The following is a 20,979-nucleotide window of genomic DNA, read 5'->3' as shown; positions in this document are numbered from 1 at the left end:
TCCCAAAGTGTAATCAAATACACAGCTTCACAAAGTGTAATCAAATACAGAGCTTCCCAAAGTGTAATCAAATACACAGCTTCCCAAAGTGTAATCAAATACACAGCTTTCCAAAGTGAAATGAAATACAGAGCTTTCCAAAGTGTAATCAAATACACAGCTTCCCAAAGTGTAATCCAATACACAGCTTTCCAAAGTGTAATCAAATACAGAGCTTCACAAAGCGTAATCAAATACAGAGCTTCCCAAAGTGTAATCAAATACACAGCTTCCCAAAGCGTAATCAAATACAGAGCTTCCCAAAGTGTAATCAAATACACAGCTTCACAAAGTGTAATCAAATACAGAGCTTCCCAAAGTGTAATCAAATACACAGCTTCCCAAAGTGTAATCAAATACACAGCTTTCCAAAGTGAAATGAAATACAGAGCTTTCCAAAGTGTAATCAAATACACAGCTTCCCAAAGTGTAATCCAATACACAGCTTTCCAAAGTGTAATCAAATACAGAGCTTCACAAAGCGTAATCAAATACAGAGCTTCCCAAAGTGTAATCAAATACACAGCTTCCCAAAGCGTAATCAAATACAGAGCTTCCCAAAGTGTAATCAAATACACAGCTTTCCAAAGCGAAATGAAATACAGAGCTTCCCAAAGCGTAATCCAATACAGAGCTTCCCAAAGTGTAATCCAATACACAGCTTTCCAAAGTGTAATCAAATACAGAGCTTCCCAAAGTGTAATCAAATACAGAGCTTCACAAAGCGTAACCAAATACAGAGCTTCCCAAAGTGTAATCAAATACACAGCTTCCCAAAGTGTAATCAAATACAGAGCTTCCCAAAGCGTAATCAAATACAGAGCTTCACAAAGCGTAATCAAATACACAGCTTCCCAAAGTGTAATCAAATACAGAGCTTCCCAAAGTGTAATCAAATACACAGCTTCCCAAAGTGTAATCAAATACAGAGCTTTCCAAAGTGTAATCAAATACACAGCTTCCCAAAGTGTAATCAAATACAGAGCTTTCCAAAGTGTAATCAAATACAGAGCTTCCCAAAGAGTAATCAAATATAGAGCTTCCCAAAGTGTAATCAAATACGGAGCTTCCCAAAGTGTAATCAAATACAGAGCTTTCCAAAGTGTAATCAAATACACAGCTTCCCAAAGTGTAATCAAATACAGAGCTTCCCAAAGCGTAATCAAATACAGAGCTTCCCAAAGTGTAATCAAATACACAGCTTCCCAAAGTGTAATCAAATACAGAGCTTTCCAAAGTGTAATCCAATACACAGCTTCCCAAAGTGTAATCAAATACACAGCTTCACAAAGTGTAATCAAATACAGAGCTTCCCAAAGTGTAATGAAATACACAGCTTCCCAAAGTGTAATCAAATACACAGCTTTCCAAAGTGAAATGAAATACAGAGCTTTCCAAAGTGTAATCAAATACACAGCTTCCCAAAGTGTAATCCAATACACAGCTTTCCAAAGTGTAATCAAATACAGAGCTTCACAAAGCGTAATCAAATACAGAGCTTCCCAAAGTGTAATCAAATACACAGCTTCCCAAAGCGTAATCAAATACAGAGCTTCCCAAAGTGTAATCAAATACACAGCTTTCCAAAGCGAAATGAAATACAGAGCTTCCCAAAGCGTAATCCAATACAGAGCTTCCCAAAGTGTAATCCAATACACAGCTTTCCAAAGTGTAATCAAATACAGAGCTTCCCAAAGTGCAATCAAATACACAGCTTCACAAAGCGTAATCAAATACAGAGCTTCCCAAAATGTAATCAAATACACAGCTTCCCAAAGTGTAATCAAATACAGAGCTTCCCAAAGCGTAATCAAATACAGAGCTTCCCAAAGTGTAATCAAATACACAGCTTCCCAAAGTGTAATCAAATACAGAGCTTCCCAAAGTGTAATCAATAACAGAGCTTCCCAAAGTGTAATCAAATAGAGAGCTTCCCAAAGCGTAATCAAATACAGAGCTTCCCAAAGTGTAATCAAATACAGAGCTTCCCAAAGCGTAATCAAATACACAGCTTCCCAAAGTGAAATGAAATACAGAGCTTCCCAAAGCGTAATCAAATACAGAGCTTCCCAAAGTGTAATCAAATACACAGCTTCCCAAAGTGTAATCAAATACAGAGCTTCCCAAAGCGTAATCAAATACAGAGCTTCCCAAAGTGTAATCAAATACATAGCTTCCCAAAGTGTAATCAAATACAGAGCTTCACAAAGCGTAACCAAATACAGAGCTTCCCAAAGTGTAATCAAATACACAGCTTCCCAAAGTGTAATCAAATACACAGCTTCCCATAGCGTAATCAAATACACAGCTTCCCAAAGTGTAATCAAATACACAGCTTCCCAAAGTGTAATCAAATACAGAGCTTCCCAAAGTGTAATCAAATACACAGCTTCACAAAGTGTAATCAAATACACAGCTTCACAAAGTGTAATCAAATACAGAGCTTCCCAAAGTGTAATCAAATACACAGCTTCCCAAAGTGTAATCAAATAAAGAGCTTCCCAAAGTGTAATCAAATACACAGCTTCCCAAAGTGTAATCAAATACAGAGCTTCCCAAAGTGTAATCAAATACACAGCTTTCCAAAGTGAAATGAAATACAGAGCTTTCCAAAGTGTAATCAAATACACAGCTTCCCAAAGTGTAATCCAATACACAGCTTTCCAAAGTGTAATCAAATACAGAGCTTCACAAAGCGTAATCAAATACAGAGCTTCCCAAAGTGTAATCAAATACACAGCTTCCCAAAGCGTAATCAAATACAGAGCTTCCCAAAGTGTAATCAAATACACAGCTTTCCAAAGCGAAATGAAATACAGAGCTTCCCAAAGCGTAATCCAATACACAGCTTTCCAAAGTGTAATCAAATACAGAGCTTCCCAAAGTGTAATCCAATACACAGCTTTCCAAAGTGTAATCAAATACAGAGCTTCCCAAAGTGTAATCAAATACAGAGCTTCACAAAGCGTAATCAAATACAGAGCTTCCCAAAGCGTAATCAAATACACAGCTTCCCAAAGTGAAATGAAATACAGAGCTTCCCAAAGCGTAATCAAATACAGAGCTTCCCAAAGTGTAATCAAATACACAGCTTCCCAAAGTGTAATCAAATACAGAGCTTCCCAAAGCGTAATCAAATACAGAGCTTCCCAAAGTGTAATCAAATACACAGCTTCCCAAAGTGTAATCAAATACAGAGCTTCACAAAGCGTAACCAAATACAGAGCTTCCCAAAGTGTAATCAAATACACAGCTTCCCAAAGTGTAATCAAATACACAGCTTCCCATAGCGTAATCAAATACACAGCTTCCCAAAGTGTAATCAAATACACAGCTTCCCAAAGTGTAATCAAATACAGAGCTTCCCAAAGTGTAATCAAATACACAGCTTCACAAAGTGTAATCAAATACACAGCTTCACAAAGTGTAATCAAATACAGAGCTTCCCAAAGTGTAATCAAATACACAGCTTCCCAAAGTGTAATCAAATACAGAGCTTCCCAAAGTGTAATCAAATACACAGCTTCCCAAAGTGTAATCAAATACAGAGCTTCCCAAAGTGTAATCAAATACAGAGCTTCCCAAAGTGTAATCAAATACACAGCTTTCCAAAGTGAAATGAAATACAGAGCTTTCCAAAGTGTAATCAAATACACAGCTTCCCAAAGTGTAATCCAATACACAGCTTTCCAAAGTGTAATCAAATACAGAGCTTCACAAAGCGTAATCAAATACAGAGCTTCCCAAAGTGTAATCAAATACACAGCTTCCCAAAGCGTAATCAAATACAGAGCTTCCCAAAGTGTAATCAAATACACAGCTTTCCAAAGCGAAATGAAATACAGAGCTTCCCAAAGCGTAATCCAATACACAGCTTCCCAAAGTGTAATCCAATACACAGCTTTCCAAAGTGTAATCAAATACAGAGCTTCCCAAAGTGTAATCAAATACACAGCTTCACAAAGCGTAATCAAATACAGAGCTTCCCAAAATGTAATCAAATACACAGCTTCCCAAAGTGTAATCAAATACAGAGCTTCCCAAAGCGTAATCAAATACAGAGCTTCCCAAAGTGTAATCAAATACACAGCTTCCCAAAGTGTAATCAAATACAGAGCTTCCCAAAGTGTAATCAAATACAGAGCTTCCCAAAGTGTAATCAAATAGAGAGCTTCCCAAAGCGTAATCAAATACAGAGCTTCCCAAAGTGTAATCAAATACAGAGCTTCCCAAAGCGTAATCAAATACACAGCTTCCCAAAGTGAAATGAAATACAGAGCTTCCCAAAGCGTAATCAAATACAGAGCTTCCCAAAGTGTAATCAAATACACAGCTTCCCAAAGTGTAATCAAATACAGAGCTTCCCAAAGCGTAATCAAATACAGAGCTTCCCAAAGTGTAATCAAATACACAGCTTCCCAAAGTGTAATCAAATACAGAGCTTCACAAAGCGTAACCAAATACAGAGCTTCCCAAAGTGTAATCAAATACGCAGCTTCCCAAAGTGTAATCAAATACACAGCTTCCCATAGCGTAATCAAATACACAGCTTCCCAAAGTGTAATCAAATACACAGCTTCCCAAAGTGTAATCAAATACAGAGCTTCCCAAAGTGTAATCAAATACACAGCTTCACAAAGTGTAATCAAATACACAGCTTCACAAAGTGTAATCAAATACAGAGCTTCCCAAAGTGTAATCAAATACACAGCTTCCCAAAGTGTAATCAAATACAGAGCTTCCCAAAGTGTAATCAAATACACAGCTTCCCAAAGTGTAATCAAATACAGAGCTTCCCAAAGTGTAATCAAATACAGAGCTTCCCAAAGTGTAATCAAATACACAGCTTTCCAAAGTGAAATGAAATACAGAGCTTTCCAAAGTGTAATCAAATACACAGCTTCCCAAAGTGTAATCCAATACACAGCTTTCCAAAGTGTAATCAAATACAGAGCTTCACAAAGCGTAATCAAATACAGAGCTTCCCAAAGTGTAATCAAATACACAGCTTCCCAAAGCGTAATCAAATACAGAGCTTCCCAAAGTGTAATCAAATGCACAGCTTTCCAAAGCGAAATGAAATACAGAGCTTCCCAAAGCGTAATCCAATACACAGCTTTCCAAAGTGTAATCAAATACAGAGCTTCCCAAAGTGTAATCCAATACACAGCTTTCCAAAGTGTAATCAAATACAGAGCTTCCCAAAGTGTAATCAAATACAGAGCTTCACAAAGCGTAATCAAATACATAGCTTCCCAAAGCGTAATCAAATACACAGCTTCCCAAAGTGAAATGAAATACAGAGCTTCCCAAAGCGTAATCAAATACAGAGCTTCCCAAAGTGTAATCAAATACACAGCTTCCCAAAGTGTAATCAAATACAGAGCTTCCCAAAGCGTAATCAAATACAGAGCTTCCCAAAGTGTAATCAAATACACAGCTTCCCAAAGTGTAATCAAATACAGAGCTTCACAAAGCGTAACCAAATACAGAGCTTCCCAAAGTGTAATCAAATACACAGCTTCCCAAAGTGTAATCAAATACACAGCTTCCCATAGCGTAATCAAATACACAGCTTCCCAAAGTGTAATCAAATACACAGCTTCCCAAAGTGTAATCAAATACAGAGCTTCCCAAAGTGTAATCAAATACACAGCTTCACAAAGTGTAATCAAATACACAGCTTCCCAAAGCGTAATCAAATACAGAGCTTCCCAAAGTGTAATCAAATACACAGCTTCACAAAGTGTAATCAAATACAGAGCTTCCCAAAGTGTAATCAAATACACAGCTTCCCAAAGTGTAATCAAATACAGAGCTTCCCAAAGTGTAATCAAATACACAGCTTCCCAAAGTGTAATCAAATACAGAACTTCCCAAAGTGTAATCAAATACAGAGCTTCCCAAAGTGTAATCAAATACACAGCTTTCCAAAGTGAAATGAAATACAGAGCTTTCCAAAGTGTAATCAAATACACAGCTTCCCAAAGTGTAATCCAATACACAGCTTTCCAAAGTGTAATCAAATACAGAGCTTCACAAAGCGTAATCAAATACAGAGCTTCCCAAAGTGTAATCAAATACACAGCTTCCCAAAGCGTAATCAAATACAGAGCTTCCCAAAGTGTAATCAAATACACAGCTTTCCAAAGCGAAATGAAATACAGAGCTTCCCAAAGCGTAATCCAATACACAGCTTTCCAAAGTGTAATCAAATACAGAGCTTCCCAAAGTGTAATCCAATACACAGCTTTCCAAAGTGTAATCAAATACAGAGCTTCCCAAAGTGTAATCAAATACAGAGCTTCACAAAGCGTAATCAAATACAGAGCTTCCCAAAATGTAATCAAATACACAGCTTCCCAAAGTGTAATCAAATACAGAGCTTCCCAAAGCGTAATCAAATACAGAGCTTCCCAAAGTGTAATCAAATACACAGCTTCCCAAAGTGTAATCAAATACAGAGCTTCCCAAAGTGTAATCAAATACGCAGCTTCCCAAAGCGTAATCAAATACAGAGCTTCCCAAAGTGTAATCAAATACAGAGCTTCCCAAAGTGTAATCAAATACACAGCTTCCCAAAGTTAAATTAAATACAGAGCTTCCCAAAGCGTAATCAAATACAGAGCTTCCCAAAGTGTAACCAAATACACAGCTTCCCAAAGTGTAATCAAATACACAGCTTCCCAAAGTGTAATCAGATACAGAGCTTCCCAAAGCGTAATCAAATACAGAGCTTCCCAAAGTGTAATCAAATACACAGCTTCCCAAAGTGTAATCAAATACAGAGCTTCACAAAGCGTAACCAAATACAGAGCTTCCCAAAGTGTAATCAAATACACAGCTTCCCAAAGTGTAATCAAATACAGAGCTTCCCAAAGCGTAATCAAATACAGAGCTTCACAAAGTGTAATCAAATACACAGCTTTCCAAAGTGAAATGAAATACACAGCTTCCCAAAGCGTAATCAAATACACAGCTTTCCAAAGTGTAATCAAATACACAGCTTCCCAAAGTGTAATCAAATACACAGCTTCCCAAAGTGAAACCAAATACAGAGCTTCCCAAAGTGTAATCAAATACACAGCTTCCCAAAGCGTAATCAAATACAGAGCTTCACAAAGTGTAATCCAATACACAGCTTTCCAAAGTGTAATCAAATACAGAGCTTCACAAAGCGTAATCAAATACAGAGCTTCCCAAAGTGTAATCAAATACACAGCTTCCCAAAGCGTAATCAAATACAGAGCTTCCCAAAGTGTAATCAAATACACAGCTTCCCAAAGTGTAATCAAATACAGAGCTTCCCAAAGTGTAATCAAATACAGAGCTTCCCAAAGTGTAATCAAATACACAGCTTCCCAAAGTGTAATCAAATACACAGCTTCCCAAAGTGTAATCAAATACACAGCTTCCCAAAGTGTAATCAAATACACAGCTTCCCAAAGTGTAATCAAATACAGAGCTTCCCAAAGTGTAACCAAATACAGAGCTCCCAAAGTGTAATCAAATACAGAGCTTCCCAAAGTGTAACCAAATACAGAGCTCCCAAAGTGTAATCAAATATAGAGCTTCCCAGAGTGTCATGAGATACAGAGTTTTCTAGAGTGTAATGAAATAGCTTCCCAGAGTGTAATGAAATGAAATGGAGCTTCCCAAACTGTAATAAAATACAGAGCTTCCTGGAGTGTAATGAAATGAAATAGAGCTTCCCAAACTGTAATGAAATACAGAACTTCACAAAGCGTAATCAAATACACAGCTTTCCAAAGCGAAATGAAATACAGAGCTTCCCAAACTGTAATGAAATACAGAGCTTCCTAGAGTGTAATGAAATAGAGATTCCCAGAGTGTAATGAAATAGAGCTTCACAAAGGGTAATGAAATACAGAGCTCCAAGAGTGTAATGAACTAAGTTTCAGAGTGCAATGAAGTGTCGGGAAATTAATGAGTATAATGAGCTGCGATTTCTGAAAATGTATTGAATAATCAAAATATCCCAAGTTGAATGAACTACAGAGCTTCCCAGAATGTAATGAACTATAGAACATTTCAGAGTGCAATGAAATACTAACATGCAATATTTAGAATTCTCAAGTACATTCTAAAATTCAAAATGTGACATTCGCCTCACGACTTACATTATAAGTGCAAAGCTGCTTTGTGCTGACTGTAGAATTCACAAACAAAAGCATCCTTCATCAGTTGTAAAAATCAGCATTTTTCACCAGCAATACACAGCAGCATGCCGAAACTAAAGACAGTTTACAGTTCAAGGCACTAACCATTGGATGATCTCTGTGATTTGGGCCTCCCAGTGTGCTACAGATTCCTTCTTGTCTGCTAGGTCCCGTAACTCTTCCTCCATTTGTTTGTTACTTGTACTTAGTTTCTCAAACATGATGGTGAGCTGCATGAAAACAAGTTGCAATCAATCAGCACTCGATTATTTCCAGTCCTCGTTCTACAGCAGTAACAAGGAGCCCTTTTTACATTATATCGTTAAAATTAACAGCGGGATGGCAACATCATGGACTTACCATTGAGCGGAAACTGAACTGAACCACCCATATCAAAACTGTGATTGCAAGAGAATAACTCATCTCCAGAATTTCCAAAGCTTGTCTCCCATCGACAAAACACGAGTCAGGAGCGAGATAGAATATCTTCCACCTGCCAGGAGTTAAATATTCCGGCGTACAAGATATTCCGAAAGATAGGAAAGGGCAGGGTTGGTGGCATTGATTAAGGAAAAAATTGCAGTGCTGGAGAAAGAGGACGTCCCAGAGGATTCAAGAACAGGTCAATTAGTCCAGAGCAAAGGAGCGAAAAGGATGCAAGTATATTGCTTGATGTGGTCTATAGACCACCAACTAGTCAGAGGATGTAGAAGAACAAATCTGCAAGGAAATTAGAGAGATTTGCAAATATTATGGATGCCGTTTTAATGAGGGGTTAAATGAGAAGTTTACCCAACAACAGAAGGAGTGTGCGGACGACCTGCCCGGGGCAGTGGACTCGATCAGGCGGACGAGGCCATCTTGCAGGAGACACATCTTTTTTTTTTATAATTTAGATTACCCAATTATTTTTTCCAATTAAGGGGCAATTTTAGCGTGGCCAATCAACCTACTCAACACGTTTTTGGGTTGTGGGGGCGAAACCCACGCAGACACGGGGAGAATGTGCAAACTCCACACGGACAGTGACCTAGAGCCGGGATCGAACCTGGGACCTCAGCGCCGTGAGGCGGTTGTGCTAACCACTAGGCCACCGTGCTGCCCCTCAGGAGACACATCTGAAGGTGGGGATCAGATTAGGTTCAGGAAGGGATGGGTTGGGCAGGTGTTCCATTCAAGATTAGACTTTAAAACGAGGGGTTGGCAATCCTGGTCAATAAATGGGGAAGATCGAGGCGGACCGGGGGGGCGTAGATATGTTATCGTTAGTGGGAAGTTGGAGGGAATGGTTGTGGTATTAGTAAATATATATGCCCCAAAATGGAATGACGTTCAGTTTGTTAGATGGGTGCTGGGGAAGATCCCGGACCAGAATTTATCTCGACTGATTATGGGGGAAGATTTCAACACGGTCCTGAATCCCAGGCTGGATCGGTCGATTTCCAGATCTGGGAAGGTATCGGCTATGGCAAAGGAGCTGCGGGGGTTTATGGAGCCCATGAGGGGTTGGATCCGTGGAGATTTGGGAGGCCAAGGCATAAGGAGTTTTCATTCTACTCCCATGTATATAAGGTATCTTCCTGGATAGACTTCTTTCTGTTGGACAAAACGCTGCTGGCTGAGGTGGTGGATGCTGAATATTCAGCAATAGTGGTGTCAGACCACACCCCGCACTGGGTAGACCTACTAGTCAACAAAGGAAAGGCCCGCAATGGAGGTTGGATGTGGGGCTGTTGGCGGAGGAGGTGTGCGAGCGGGTGAGGGAGGCCATCCAGGGGTATATAACGATCAATGACACAGGTGAGGTTTCGGCAGGGGTGGTGTGGGAGGCACTGAAAGCGGTTGTTAGCGGGGAACTCACCTCAATTCGCGCACATAAGAAGGCTGAGCGGGCAGAGTTGGACAGGCTGGTAGGTGAAATTTTACAGGTGGAGAGGAGGTATGCGGAGTCTCCGGATGAAGGGCTTCTGAAGGAGCGTCAGAGACTGCAGCTGGAACTTGGGCTCCTGTCCACAGGTAAGGCGGAGGGACAGCTGAGGAGGGTGAAGGGGGCGGTGTATGAATATGGGGAAAAAGCCAGCAGGATGTTGGCGCACCAGCTGAGGAAACAGGCGGTGGCAGCGAGAGAAATTGGGAAAGTAAAGGATACAGGGGGGAAGTTGATTTTGGATCCGGCAGGGGTGAATTATGTGTTTCGGGAGTTTTACACTAGATTGTACAAATCTGGGGAGGTTATAGATGGGTTAGGGGCAATGCATTTGGGTAAGGCACCGGGACACGATGGGTACAAGTTTGAGTTTTATGAAAAGTTCGCCTGGTTGCTGGGGACGCTCCTGGTAAAGGCTGTTAATAAGTCCAAGGATCTAGGGGTGCTACCCCCAATGTTATCGCAGGCATCGATCTCCCTTATTTTGAAGCGGGATAAAGATCCGGAGAGTTGTGGGTCGTATAGACCCATCTCCCTGTTGAATGTGAATGTTAAATTCCTGGCAAAGATCTTGGCCATGCGCACAGAGGACTGTGTCCCAGGGGTAATAAAGGGGGGACCAAACGGGATTTCTGAAGGGACGATACCTGATGTTCAACATTAGGTGGCTCGTAAATGTGATAATGATGCCTGCGGAGGGCCAAGAGGTCGAGGTGCTGGTGGCCATGTATGCAGAGAAGGCCTTTGATCGGGTGGAGGTACCTGTGGGATATCCTGGGAAGATTGGGGTTCGGGCAGGGATTCATGGATTGGGTCCAGTTGCTTTATCAGGCACCAGTGTTGATGTAAGGACCAATATTTTAGTCTGTGCAGGGGGACAAGGCAGTGGTCCCACTCTCCCCACTACTGTTTGCTCTGGCCATAGAGCCTTTGGCAATGGCGCTGAGGGCATCGAACATAAAATCATGTTTAACTACTTTGCTGGAGGAGGTAACAGAAAGAGTCTATGAGGTTAATGTTGTTGATGTGTACTTGGACTTTCGGGAGACTTTTGAACCAGTGTCACACTAGACTTGTGAGAAAAGGTATAGTTCATGGAATAAAAGGGACAGTCGCAACGTGGATACAAAATTAGCTCAATAATAGGAAGCAGAGAGTAATGGTCTGGATATTTTTCAGTCTAGAGGAAGTTTGTAGCGGTGTTCCCCAGGGGTCAGTATTGGGACACTTGCTTTTACTGATTATATATTAATGATCTAGATCTTGGTGTGCAGAGGCATTTTCAAAATATGTGAATGACACAAGACTTGGAACTTTTATTGTCATGCGAGTGTCCCTTTAAGAAAAGTGTGTTTCATCAAATGGCTTCAGTGATGTCACTGTGTGGGTGGAGCTGGGCTGTGGCTCTGGGTTTTACTTTCAGTTTGAGTTGGGAGCTGGGTGGCTCTGAGTTTTACTTTCGGTTTACACTGTTGGAAGCTGGATTCAGAAAAAGAAGGCTTCTCTTGTCTCTCTCTGCATGTTAAAAGGTGCCCAGATCACTTGATAATTTAAAAGTGATAACTGTTTTTTGTAAAGAATTAAAACCTACTGTTTTGGCAAAAAGGGTTTTTCTGGTTTTATTGGATGTTGTTATCAAATTTAAACAGTTGAAAGGGAAGTTATTAAGGGTTATATAATATATATAGATAGAGAGAGAGAGAGAGAGAGAGAGAGAGAGAGAACTGTAGCTGTGTAGGGCATTTATGTTTGTAGTTGATAAAATGCTTACTGCATGTGTTTATAAAATGTTAACTGAATTAGTAGAATAAACTTTGTTTTGTTTAAAAGTGCTTAAGGCCTCTGTTGAAGAACACCTGAAAGGCAGGTCCTTGTGCTCCTCATAACCAAAATTAATAAACAGTTGTAGGTCAGGTGAACATGATATACTTTGGAGTTTTCTAAACCCTGGTCCATAACATTATAAATGTCAAGAGAACAGTGTAACTTCAGAAGGACATAGATAAGTTGATGGAGTGAGAAGATAGGTGGTCGGTGAAGTTCAATGTGGAGAAATCTGAGGTGATGCATTTTGGTAGAAAGAACATGGTGAGACAATATGGTGGCATAGTGGTTAGCACTGCTGCTTCACAGCACCAGGGATCCGAGTTGAATACCAGCCTTGGTTGACTGTTTGTGTGGAGTTTGTAAGTTCTCCCCGTGTCTGTTTAGGTTTCCTCCGGGTGCTCCGGTTTCCTCGCACAGTCCAAAGACGTGCAGGTTAGGTGGATTGCCATGATAAATTGCCCCTAAATGTCCAGGGATGCGCAGGTTAGATTACAGGGTTACAGGTGTAGGGTGGAGTGGATCGGTACAGACGTAATGGATCAAATGGCCTCGTTCTGCACTGTAGGGATTCTATAATTCTTCTATGAGCTGTAAGGATATATTGGAGAGTTTGGGACCTGTACAAGAAGGAAGTCTTGCATCTAAACTGGAGGGGCATAAATATCCTGGCCGCGAGGTTTGCTAGTGTCACACAGGAGGGTTTAAACTAGTATGGCAGGGAGTGGGAACCAGAGCAACAGGTCAGAAGGTGAAATAACTGAGGGGGAACTAGAGAATAGGGCCAGTAAGATTCAAGAGGAAAAGCAGGCAGGGAGAAGTTGCTGAACACAGAGGGAATGGTGGTCTGAAGTGCATTTGTTTCAATGCGAGAAGTATAACAGGTAAGGCAGATGAACTTAGAGTTTGGATTAGTACAACGGGTGGGGGAGATGCACTACTGGTTAAGGAGAATATCACAACTGTCCTGAGGGAGGACACCTTGGAGGGTTCAGGCAGCAAGGCAATATGTAGAGCTCAGGATTAGGAAGGGTGCAGTCACAATGTTGGGGATTTACTACAGGTCTTCCAACAGCCAGCGGGAGATAGAGGAGCAGGTATGTAGGCAGATTTTGGAAAGGTGTAAAAACAACATGATTGTTGTGGTGGGTGATTTTAACCTCCCCTCTATTGACTGGAACTCACTTTGTGTTAGGGACTTGGATGGGGCAGAATTTCTAAGGAGCATCCAGGAGTGCTTCTTAAAACAATATATAGATAGTCCAACTAGGGAAGGGGCCGTACTGGACCTGGTGCTGGGGAATGAGCTCGGCCAGGTGGTAGAAGTTTCAGTAGGGTGCATTTCGGGAACAGTCCATTGTTCAGTCAGTTTTAAGTTTCTGTTGGATAAAGATAAGTATCCTCGGGTGAAGGTTCAATTGGGGGAATTATAACAATATTTGTCAGGAACTGAAGAATTTAGATTGGGGGCGAATGTTTGAGGGTAAATCAACATCTGGCATGTGGGAAGCTTTCAAATGTCAGTTGATAAGAATTCAGGACCAGCATGTTCCTGTGAGGAAGAAGGATAAATATGGCAAGTTTTGGAAACTTTGGATAACGAAGGATATTGTGAGCCTGGTCAAAAGGAAAAAGGAAGCATTTGTAAGGTCTATAAATCTGGGACAGATGAAGCCTGTGAGGAATATAAGGGAAGTAGGAATGAACTTAACAAGGAGTCAGGAGGGCTAAAAGGGTCACGAAAGTCATTGGCAAACAGGATTGAGGAAAATCTTTTATACATATATAAAGAGTAAGAGACTAGCCAGGAAAATGTTTGACCCACTGAAGGGCAGGGGAGGGAATATATGCATGAAGGCAGAGGAAATGGGCAAGATACTAAATGAATATTGTGCATCAGTATTACCAAAAAGAAGGACTTGGTGGATGATGAGTCTCGAGAAGGATGTGTAGATAGTCTGGGTCACACTGATATCACAAATGAGGTGGTGTTGGGTGCCTTGAAAAACATTAAGGTAGAGAAGTCCCCAGGACCTGTTCGGATCTAGCCCAGAATACTGAGGGAGGCAATTGCTGGGGACTTGACAGGAATCTTTGTTTCCGCACTGGCTGCAGGTTAGGTGCCAGAGTACTGGAGAATAGCTAATGGTGTTCCTTCGTTTAAGGCGAGTAGCAAGGATAACCCTGGAAATTACAGGCCGGTGAGCCTTGCGTCAGTGGCAGGGAAATTATTGGAAAGGATTCTTCGAGACAGGATTTACTCCCATTTGGAAGCAAGTGGACGCATGAGCAATAGGCAGCATGGTTTTGTGAAGGAGAGGTTGTGTCTCACTAACTTAATCGAGTTTTTCGAGGAGGTGATAAAAATGGTTGATGAAGGTAGCGGACGTGGTCTATATGGACTTCAGTAAGGCCTTTGACAAGGTCCCTCATGACAGACTGGTACAGAAGTCTGTGACTGTGAAGTCACATGGGATCAGAGGTGAGCTGGCAAAATGGATACAGAACTGGCTAGGTCGTAGAAGGCAGAGAGTAGCAATAGAAGGGTGCTTTTCATTTGGAGGGCTGTGACTAATGGTGTTCCACAGGGATCAGTGCTGGAATCTTTGCTGTTCGTAGTATATATAAATGATCTGGAGGAAAATGTAACTGAAAAATGAAAAAAATGAAAATCACTTATTGTCACGAGTAGACTTCAATGAAGTTACTGTGAAAAGTCCCTAGTCGCCACATTCCGGCGCCTGTTCGGGGAGGCTGTTACGGGAATCGAACCGTGCAGCTGGCCTGCTTTCAAAGCCAGGGATTTAGCCCAGTGTGCTAAACAGCCCCTAGCTGGTCTGATTAGTAAATTTGCAGACGACACAAAGGTTGGTGGAATTGTGGATAGCGATTAGGACTGTCAGAGGATACAGCAGGATATAGATCAGTTAGAGACTTGGGCGGAGAGATGGCAGATGGAGTTTAATCCGGACAAATGTGTTTTGGAAGGTCCTATATAGGTGGGAAATATACAGTAAATGGTAGAACCCTTAAGACTACTGACAGGCAGAGGGATCTGGGTGTACAGGTCCACAGATCACTGAAAGTGGCAACGTAGATGGAGAAGGTAGCCAAGAAGGCATACGGCATGCTTTCCTTCATTGGCCGGGGCATTGAGTTTAGGGGCAAGTCATGCTGCAGCTGCGTGGAACCTTAGTTTTGCCACACTTGGAATATAGTGTTCGATTCTGGTTGCCGGAGTACCAGAAAGATGTGGAGGCTTTGGAGAAGCTACAGAAGAGGTTGACCAGGATGTTGCCTGGTATGAAGGGCATTAGCTATGAGGAGAGGTTAGATAAACTCAATTTGGGACTTCCGGTAGCGGCGATGACGTAGGAAGCCGCACATTTGGGAGCTCCCGTTTTAAACGGACTTTTCGGCTCTTTGTAGAGCCCAAAACGGAAATTTTCCGATGTCTCACGGTGGGAGAAGGTGTGCTGATCGACTTTCCCCGCAGTCCATGACTCGAACTCGGAGTGGAAAGGGGGAAAAAACGGCAGCAGCTCCCCAGAAAAAACGGGGGAAGGAATCCAAGATGGCGGCCGGCAGAGCTCCAGAGTAGTGGAAGCAGTGGGCCCTGGAGCAACAAGCTGCTCTCCTGCGCTGTTTTGCAGACTTCAAGGCTGAGGTACTGAGCTCTCTGCAGGAAACGAACAGAAGGCTCTCGGAGATTCAGACGACCCAGGGTGCTGCCATCAAAGAGTTGCAGACGCAGGCCACTGAACGAGAGGAGGAGGCCGGGATCCTCGTGAGTAAGGTGGAGGGACACGAGGCACTCCACAAGAAGTGGCAGGAACGCTTCAAGGAGCTTGATCACCGCATGAGGCGGAAAAATCTGCGGATCTTGGGCCTTGCGGAGGGGCTAGAGGGGTCGGACCTGACAACCTTCGTGGCTACGATTCTGAACTCGCTAGTGGGGGCCGGGTCCTTCCATCTGCCCTTGGAGCTGGAGGGAGCACACAGAGTACTGGCCAGGAGGCCTAAGGAGAATGAACCCCCGCGTGCGGTGCTGGTGAGGTTCCACCGGTTCAGTGATCGGGAGTGTGTGCTGCGCTGGGCTAAGAAGGTGAAGAGCAGCAATTGGGAGAATGGGGTAGTACGGATCTACCAGGATTGGAGTGCGGAGGTGGCTAAGCGGCGGTCCGGGTTTAATCGGACGAAAGGGGTGCTTTACAAGAAAAAGATAAAGTTCGGAATGTTGCAGCCTGCGCGCCTGTGGGTAACTTATTCGGACCGGCATTATTATTTCGATTCTCCGGAGGAGGCGTGGGCCTTCGTGCGGACGGAGACACTGGACTTGAACTAGGGGTTGGGGGTTGCGGGGTCGGTTGTAATACTTTATTGCTGGATTCTGCTGTTGCTGTGTTCTCTTTTTTTTGTACTTTTGCAATTTTGATATGGTTATTTATGGGGGTGTTGTTCTGTTATGTTTTTTTGCTGTGGGGCATTATTTGAGTTTTGTATCTTGCGGGGAGGGTTGGGGGGGGTTTGTTGTATTCGATGTCGGGTTGGGGGTATGGAGTGGGGCTGGTATTTGGGAGCTGCGTCAGAAGGGTGTGGTGGGGCAGTGCGAAAGCGCGGGCTTTCCTCTGGTTTCCCGTGCTGCGGGGGTGGGGGGTGGAGACGATGATGGGGGGAGGCGGGGCCTTAACTGGTTCTTCCCCGCGCTGGAGCGGTGCCTGGAGGAGGGATAAATTGGGGGATGATCCCACTTTGGGAGGGGTCGGGTTATTGGCGGGAGTTTCCGGGGTCAGCAGAAGTTAGCTGACCCACGGAAGTACAATGGAGGACGGTTCGCGGCTAGGAGGGTTCCTAGCCTGGGGGGGGAAGGGAGGGGGGGAAAGGGGAATACCGGGTTGCTGCTGGTAGGGTCAGGAAAGAGCTGGGGGGACAGAGGTGAGGTGTTGCCGCTGTGGGGACCGGGTCGGGCAGGGGGTGCTGGCCTGGGGCGGGCAGTCGACGGGCTATGTCTAGTCGACGGGGGAGGGGGGGGGGCGGGATGCCCTCTGATTCAGTTGGTCACCTGGAATGCGAGAGGATTGAATGGGCCGGTGAAGCGGTCGAGGGTACTTGCTCATCTGAAGGGGCTAAAGGCAGATGTGGCAATGCTTCAGGAGACCCACCTGAAGGTGGCGGACCAGGTCCGTCTGAGGAAGGGATGGGTGGGGCAGGTTTTCCACTCTGGGTTGGATGTGAAGAACCGGGGAGTGGCGATTCTGGTGGGGAAAAATGTGTCGTTTGAGGCATCGGAGGTGGTGGCGGATAAGGGGGGTAGGTATGTTATGGTTAGGGGCAGGCTACAAGGAGAGAAGGTGGTACTTGCTAGTGCGTATGCCCCAAATTGGGACAATGCAGGCTTTATGAGGCGTATGTTGGGGCGGGTCCCGGATCTGGAGGCGGGAGGTCTGATCATTGGGGGGGGGGGGGGGACTTCAATACGGTGTTGGATCCTTCACTGGATCGGTCCAGCTCCAGGATGGGTAGGAGGCCGGCAGCGGCCAAGGTACTAAGAGGGTTTATGGACCAGATGGGGGGGAGGGTTTATGGACCAGATGGGGGGGTGGATTCATGGAGGTTTGTGAGGCCGAGGGCATGGGAGTGCTCTTTCTTCTCCCACGTACATAGGGTCTACTCTCGGATAGACTTCTTCGTGGTGAGTAGGGGACTGATTCCGAGAGTGGAGGAGGCCGAGTATTCGGCCATTGCAATCTCCGACCACGCTCCGCATTGGATAGAGTTGGAGATGGGAGAGGTGCGGGACCAGCGCCTGTTGTGGCGGTTGGATGTGGGGTTGTTGGCGGAGGAGGGGGTGGGCAAGTATTGAGGGGTACCTCGAGGTGAATGATACGGGGGAGGTTCAGGTGGGGGTGGTCTGGGAGGCCCTGAAGGCAGTGGTTCGTGGGGAGCTGATATCCATCCGGGCACACAGGGAAAGGAGCGAGAGGAGTGAGAGGGATAGACTGGTGGGGAAGATGCTGGAGGTAGACAGGAGGTACGCAGAGGCACCAGAGGAGGGACTGTTGGGGGAGAGGCGCAGCCTGCAGGCTAAATTTGATTTGCTGACCACTAGAAAGGCGGAGGCACAGTGGAGAAAGGCACAAGGGGCAGTGTACGAACATGGTGAAAAGGCGAGTAGGATGCTGGATCATCAGCTCCGCAAGCGGGATGCGGCTAAGGAAATTGCTGGAGTGAGAGACAAGAGTGGGAATGTGGTGCGGAAGGGGGTAGAGGTGAATGAGGTCTTCAAGGACTTTTTCGGGGAACTGTACCGGTCGGAGCCAACGGGGGGGGGGGGGGGGGGGGGGGGGGGGGGGGGGGGGGAGGGCAATGGAGAGGTTCCTCGACGGGCTTTCTTTCCCGAAGGTGCAGGAGGAGCAGGTGGAGGGGTTGGGTGCGCCGATTGACCTGGAGGAGCTAGTTAAGGAGATCGGGCAGATGCAGTCAGGGAAGGCACCGGGGCCGGATGGGTTCCCGGTGGAATTTAATAAAAAGTTTGTGGACCTAGTGGGCCCCTTGCTGGTGCGGACACTTAATGAAGCGTGGGAAGGGGGGGACTTTGCCCCGACGATGTCGCGGGCACTGATCTCGTTAATTTTAAAGAGGACAAGGACCCCCAGCAGTGTGGTTCATACAGGCCCATATCTCTCCTCAACGGAGATGCCAAGGTGCTGGCAAAAATCCTGGCCACCAGGATAGAGGGACTGTGTGCCAGGAGTTGTACACGAGGACCAGACAGGTTTGTGCAGCTGAACACGAATGTGCAGAGATTGTGAATGTCATCATGATGCCGGCGATTGAGGGGGAGGCTGAGATAGTGGTGGCACTGGATGCGGAGAAGGCCTTCGATAGAGTGGAGTGGGGGGTACTTATGGGAGGTGTTGGGAGGTTTGGATTTGGTGAAGGGTTTATTAGATGGGTAAGGCTGCTATATGAGGGCCCCGATGGCGTGCGTGGCCCACGAATGGGAGGAGGTCGGAGTACTTCCGGCTTTACCGAGGGACCAGGCAGGGTTGCCCCCTGTCCCCCTTGTTGTTTGCACTGGCAATCGAGCCGCTGGCGATGGCGTTGAGGGATTCAGAGAGGTGGAGAGGTTTGGTGCGAGGTGGGGAGGAACATAGGGTTGTCGTTGTATGCCGATGACCTGTACTGTATGTGGCGGACCCGGTGGGAGGGATGCCGGGGGTGATGGAGCTGCTTGCTGAGTTTGGGACCTTTTCAGGTTATAAACTAAATTTAGGCAAGAGTGAGGTGTTTGTGGTGCACCCTGGAGACCAGGAGAAAGGAATTGGTAGGCTCCCGCTTAGGTGGGCAGGGGAGAGCATTAGGTACCTGGGGGTGCAGGTGGCCAGGGACTGGGGGACTCTTCACAAACATAATTTCACCAGGCTTGTAGATCAGATGGAGGAGGAGTTCAAGAGGTGGGACATGCTGCCATTGTCGTTGGCGGGGAGGTGCAGTCCGTCAAAATGACGGTGCTTCGAGGTTCTTGTTCCTCTTTCAGTGCCTGCCCATCTTTATCCCCAGGGCCTTCTTTAGGAGAGTGACTAGCAGTATTTTGAGCTTTGTGTGGGCACATGGGACTCCGAGAGTGAAGAGGGTGTTCCTGGAGCGAGGGAGGGGTAGAGGCGGGCTGGCGCTGTCCAACCTTTTGGAGTACTATTGGGCGGCCAATGTGTCAATGGTACGTAAATGGGTGATGGAGGGGGGAGGGGTGGCGTGGAAAAGAATGGAGATGGTGTCATGTAGAGGTACGAGCCTGGGTGCCATGGTAACGGCGCCGTTGCCGCTTTCCCCTTAGAGGTTTACACGAGCCCGGTGGGGGCGGCGACCCTAAGAATCTGGGGACAGTGGAGGCGGCATAGGGGGGAAACAGGGGGCTCGATGGAGGCCCCATTGGGTGGCAATCATCGGTTCATCCCAGGAACAGGGATGGGGATTTAGGGGTGGCAAAGGGTGGGCATCAGTAAATTGAGGGACCTTTTATTAGCGGGAGGTTTGCGGGCATGGGGGAACTGAAGATAAATTTGGGCTTCCCCTAGGGAACATGTTCAGATACTTGCAGGTAAAGGCGTTGCTAGACGACAGGTAGAGGGATTCCCTTTGCTGCCCTCGCGGGGGGACGATGGACAGAGTGCTTTCGGGGGTGTGGGTCGGAGAGGGGAAGGTGTCTGACATCTATAAGGTAATGCGGGAGGTGGAGGAGTCGTCAGTGGAGGAGCTGAAGGCTAAATGGGAGGAGGAACTCGGGGAGCAGATAGAGGACGGGACTTGGGCGGATGCCTTGGAGATAGCCAACTCTTCCTCCTCATGTGCGAGGCTTAGTCTCATCCAGTTTAAGGTGCTGCACCGGGCCCACATGTCCGGGACCAGGATGAGTAGGTTCTTTGGGTGTGAGGATAGGTGCATCAGATGTTCGGGGAGTCCAGCGAACCACGCCCATATGTTCTGGGCATGCACTGGAAGAATTCTGGAAGGGGGGTGGCGGGGATGGTGTCGAGGGTGGTTGGATCCAGGGTCAAACCAGGGTGGGGACTCGCGATTTTTGGAGTTGCGGTAGAGCCGGGAGTGCAGGAGGCGAAAGAGGCCGGTGTCCTGGCCTTTGCGTCCCTAGTAGCCCGACGAAGGATCTTGCTGCAGTGGAAGGATGCGAGGCCCCCCAAGTGTGGATACCTGGATCAGTGACATGGCGGGATTATAAAATTGGAAAGGGTCAAATTTGCCCTGAGAGGATCAATACAAGGGTTCTATAAACGGTGACAGCCTTTTCTGGACTTCCTGGCTCAAAGATAGGTATCTTGGTCAATAGCAGCAGCAACCGGGGGGGGGGGGTGTTCCTTATTGTAGTTTCTATTAGGTAACTTAATATTGTGTTAATTTGCGTTGTTGTTAATATGCTGTGTTGTTCATGGAGGTGGGGCGAATGTTTATGATTGCTAATATTATTGTTATTTTGGGTATTTTATTATGGTT

General features: G+C 45.4%; 1 protein-coding gene across 1 annotated transcript in view; it reads right to left on the bottom strand.

The window, feature by feature from the left end:
* LOC119967000 (serine/threonine-protein kinase MRCK alpha-like) overlaps positions 1-20,979 on the bottom strand; it is a 386,584-nt gene that overhangs the window by 139,761 nt on the left and 225,844 nt on the right. The window contains exon 15 of the mRNA XM_038798987.1: positions 8,325-8,449. Within this exon, the coding sequence (XP_038654915.1) occupies positions 8,325-8,449 (125 nt within the window). The remainder of the gene's footprint in view (positions 1-8,324; positions 8,450-20,979) is intronic.

The sequence above is a fragment of the Scyliorhinus canicula genome, chromosome 6, assembly GCF_902713615.1.
Source record: "Scyliorhinus canicula chromosome 6, sScyCan1.1, whole genome shotgun sequence".
NCBI lineage: Eukaryota > Metazoa > Chordata > Chondrichthyes > Carcharhiniformes > Scyliorhinidae > Scyliorhinus > Scyliorhinus canicula.
This window is presented reverse-complemented; position numbering and strand designations above follow the sequence as displayed.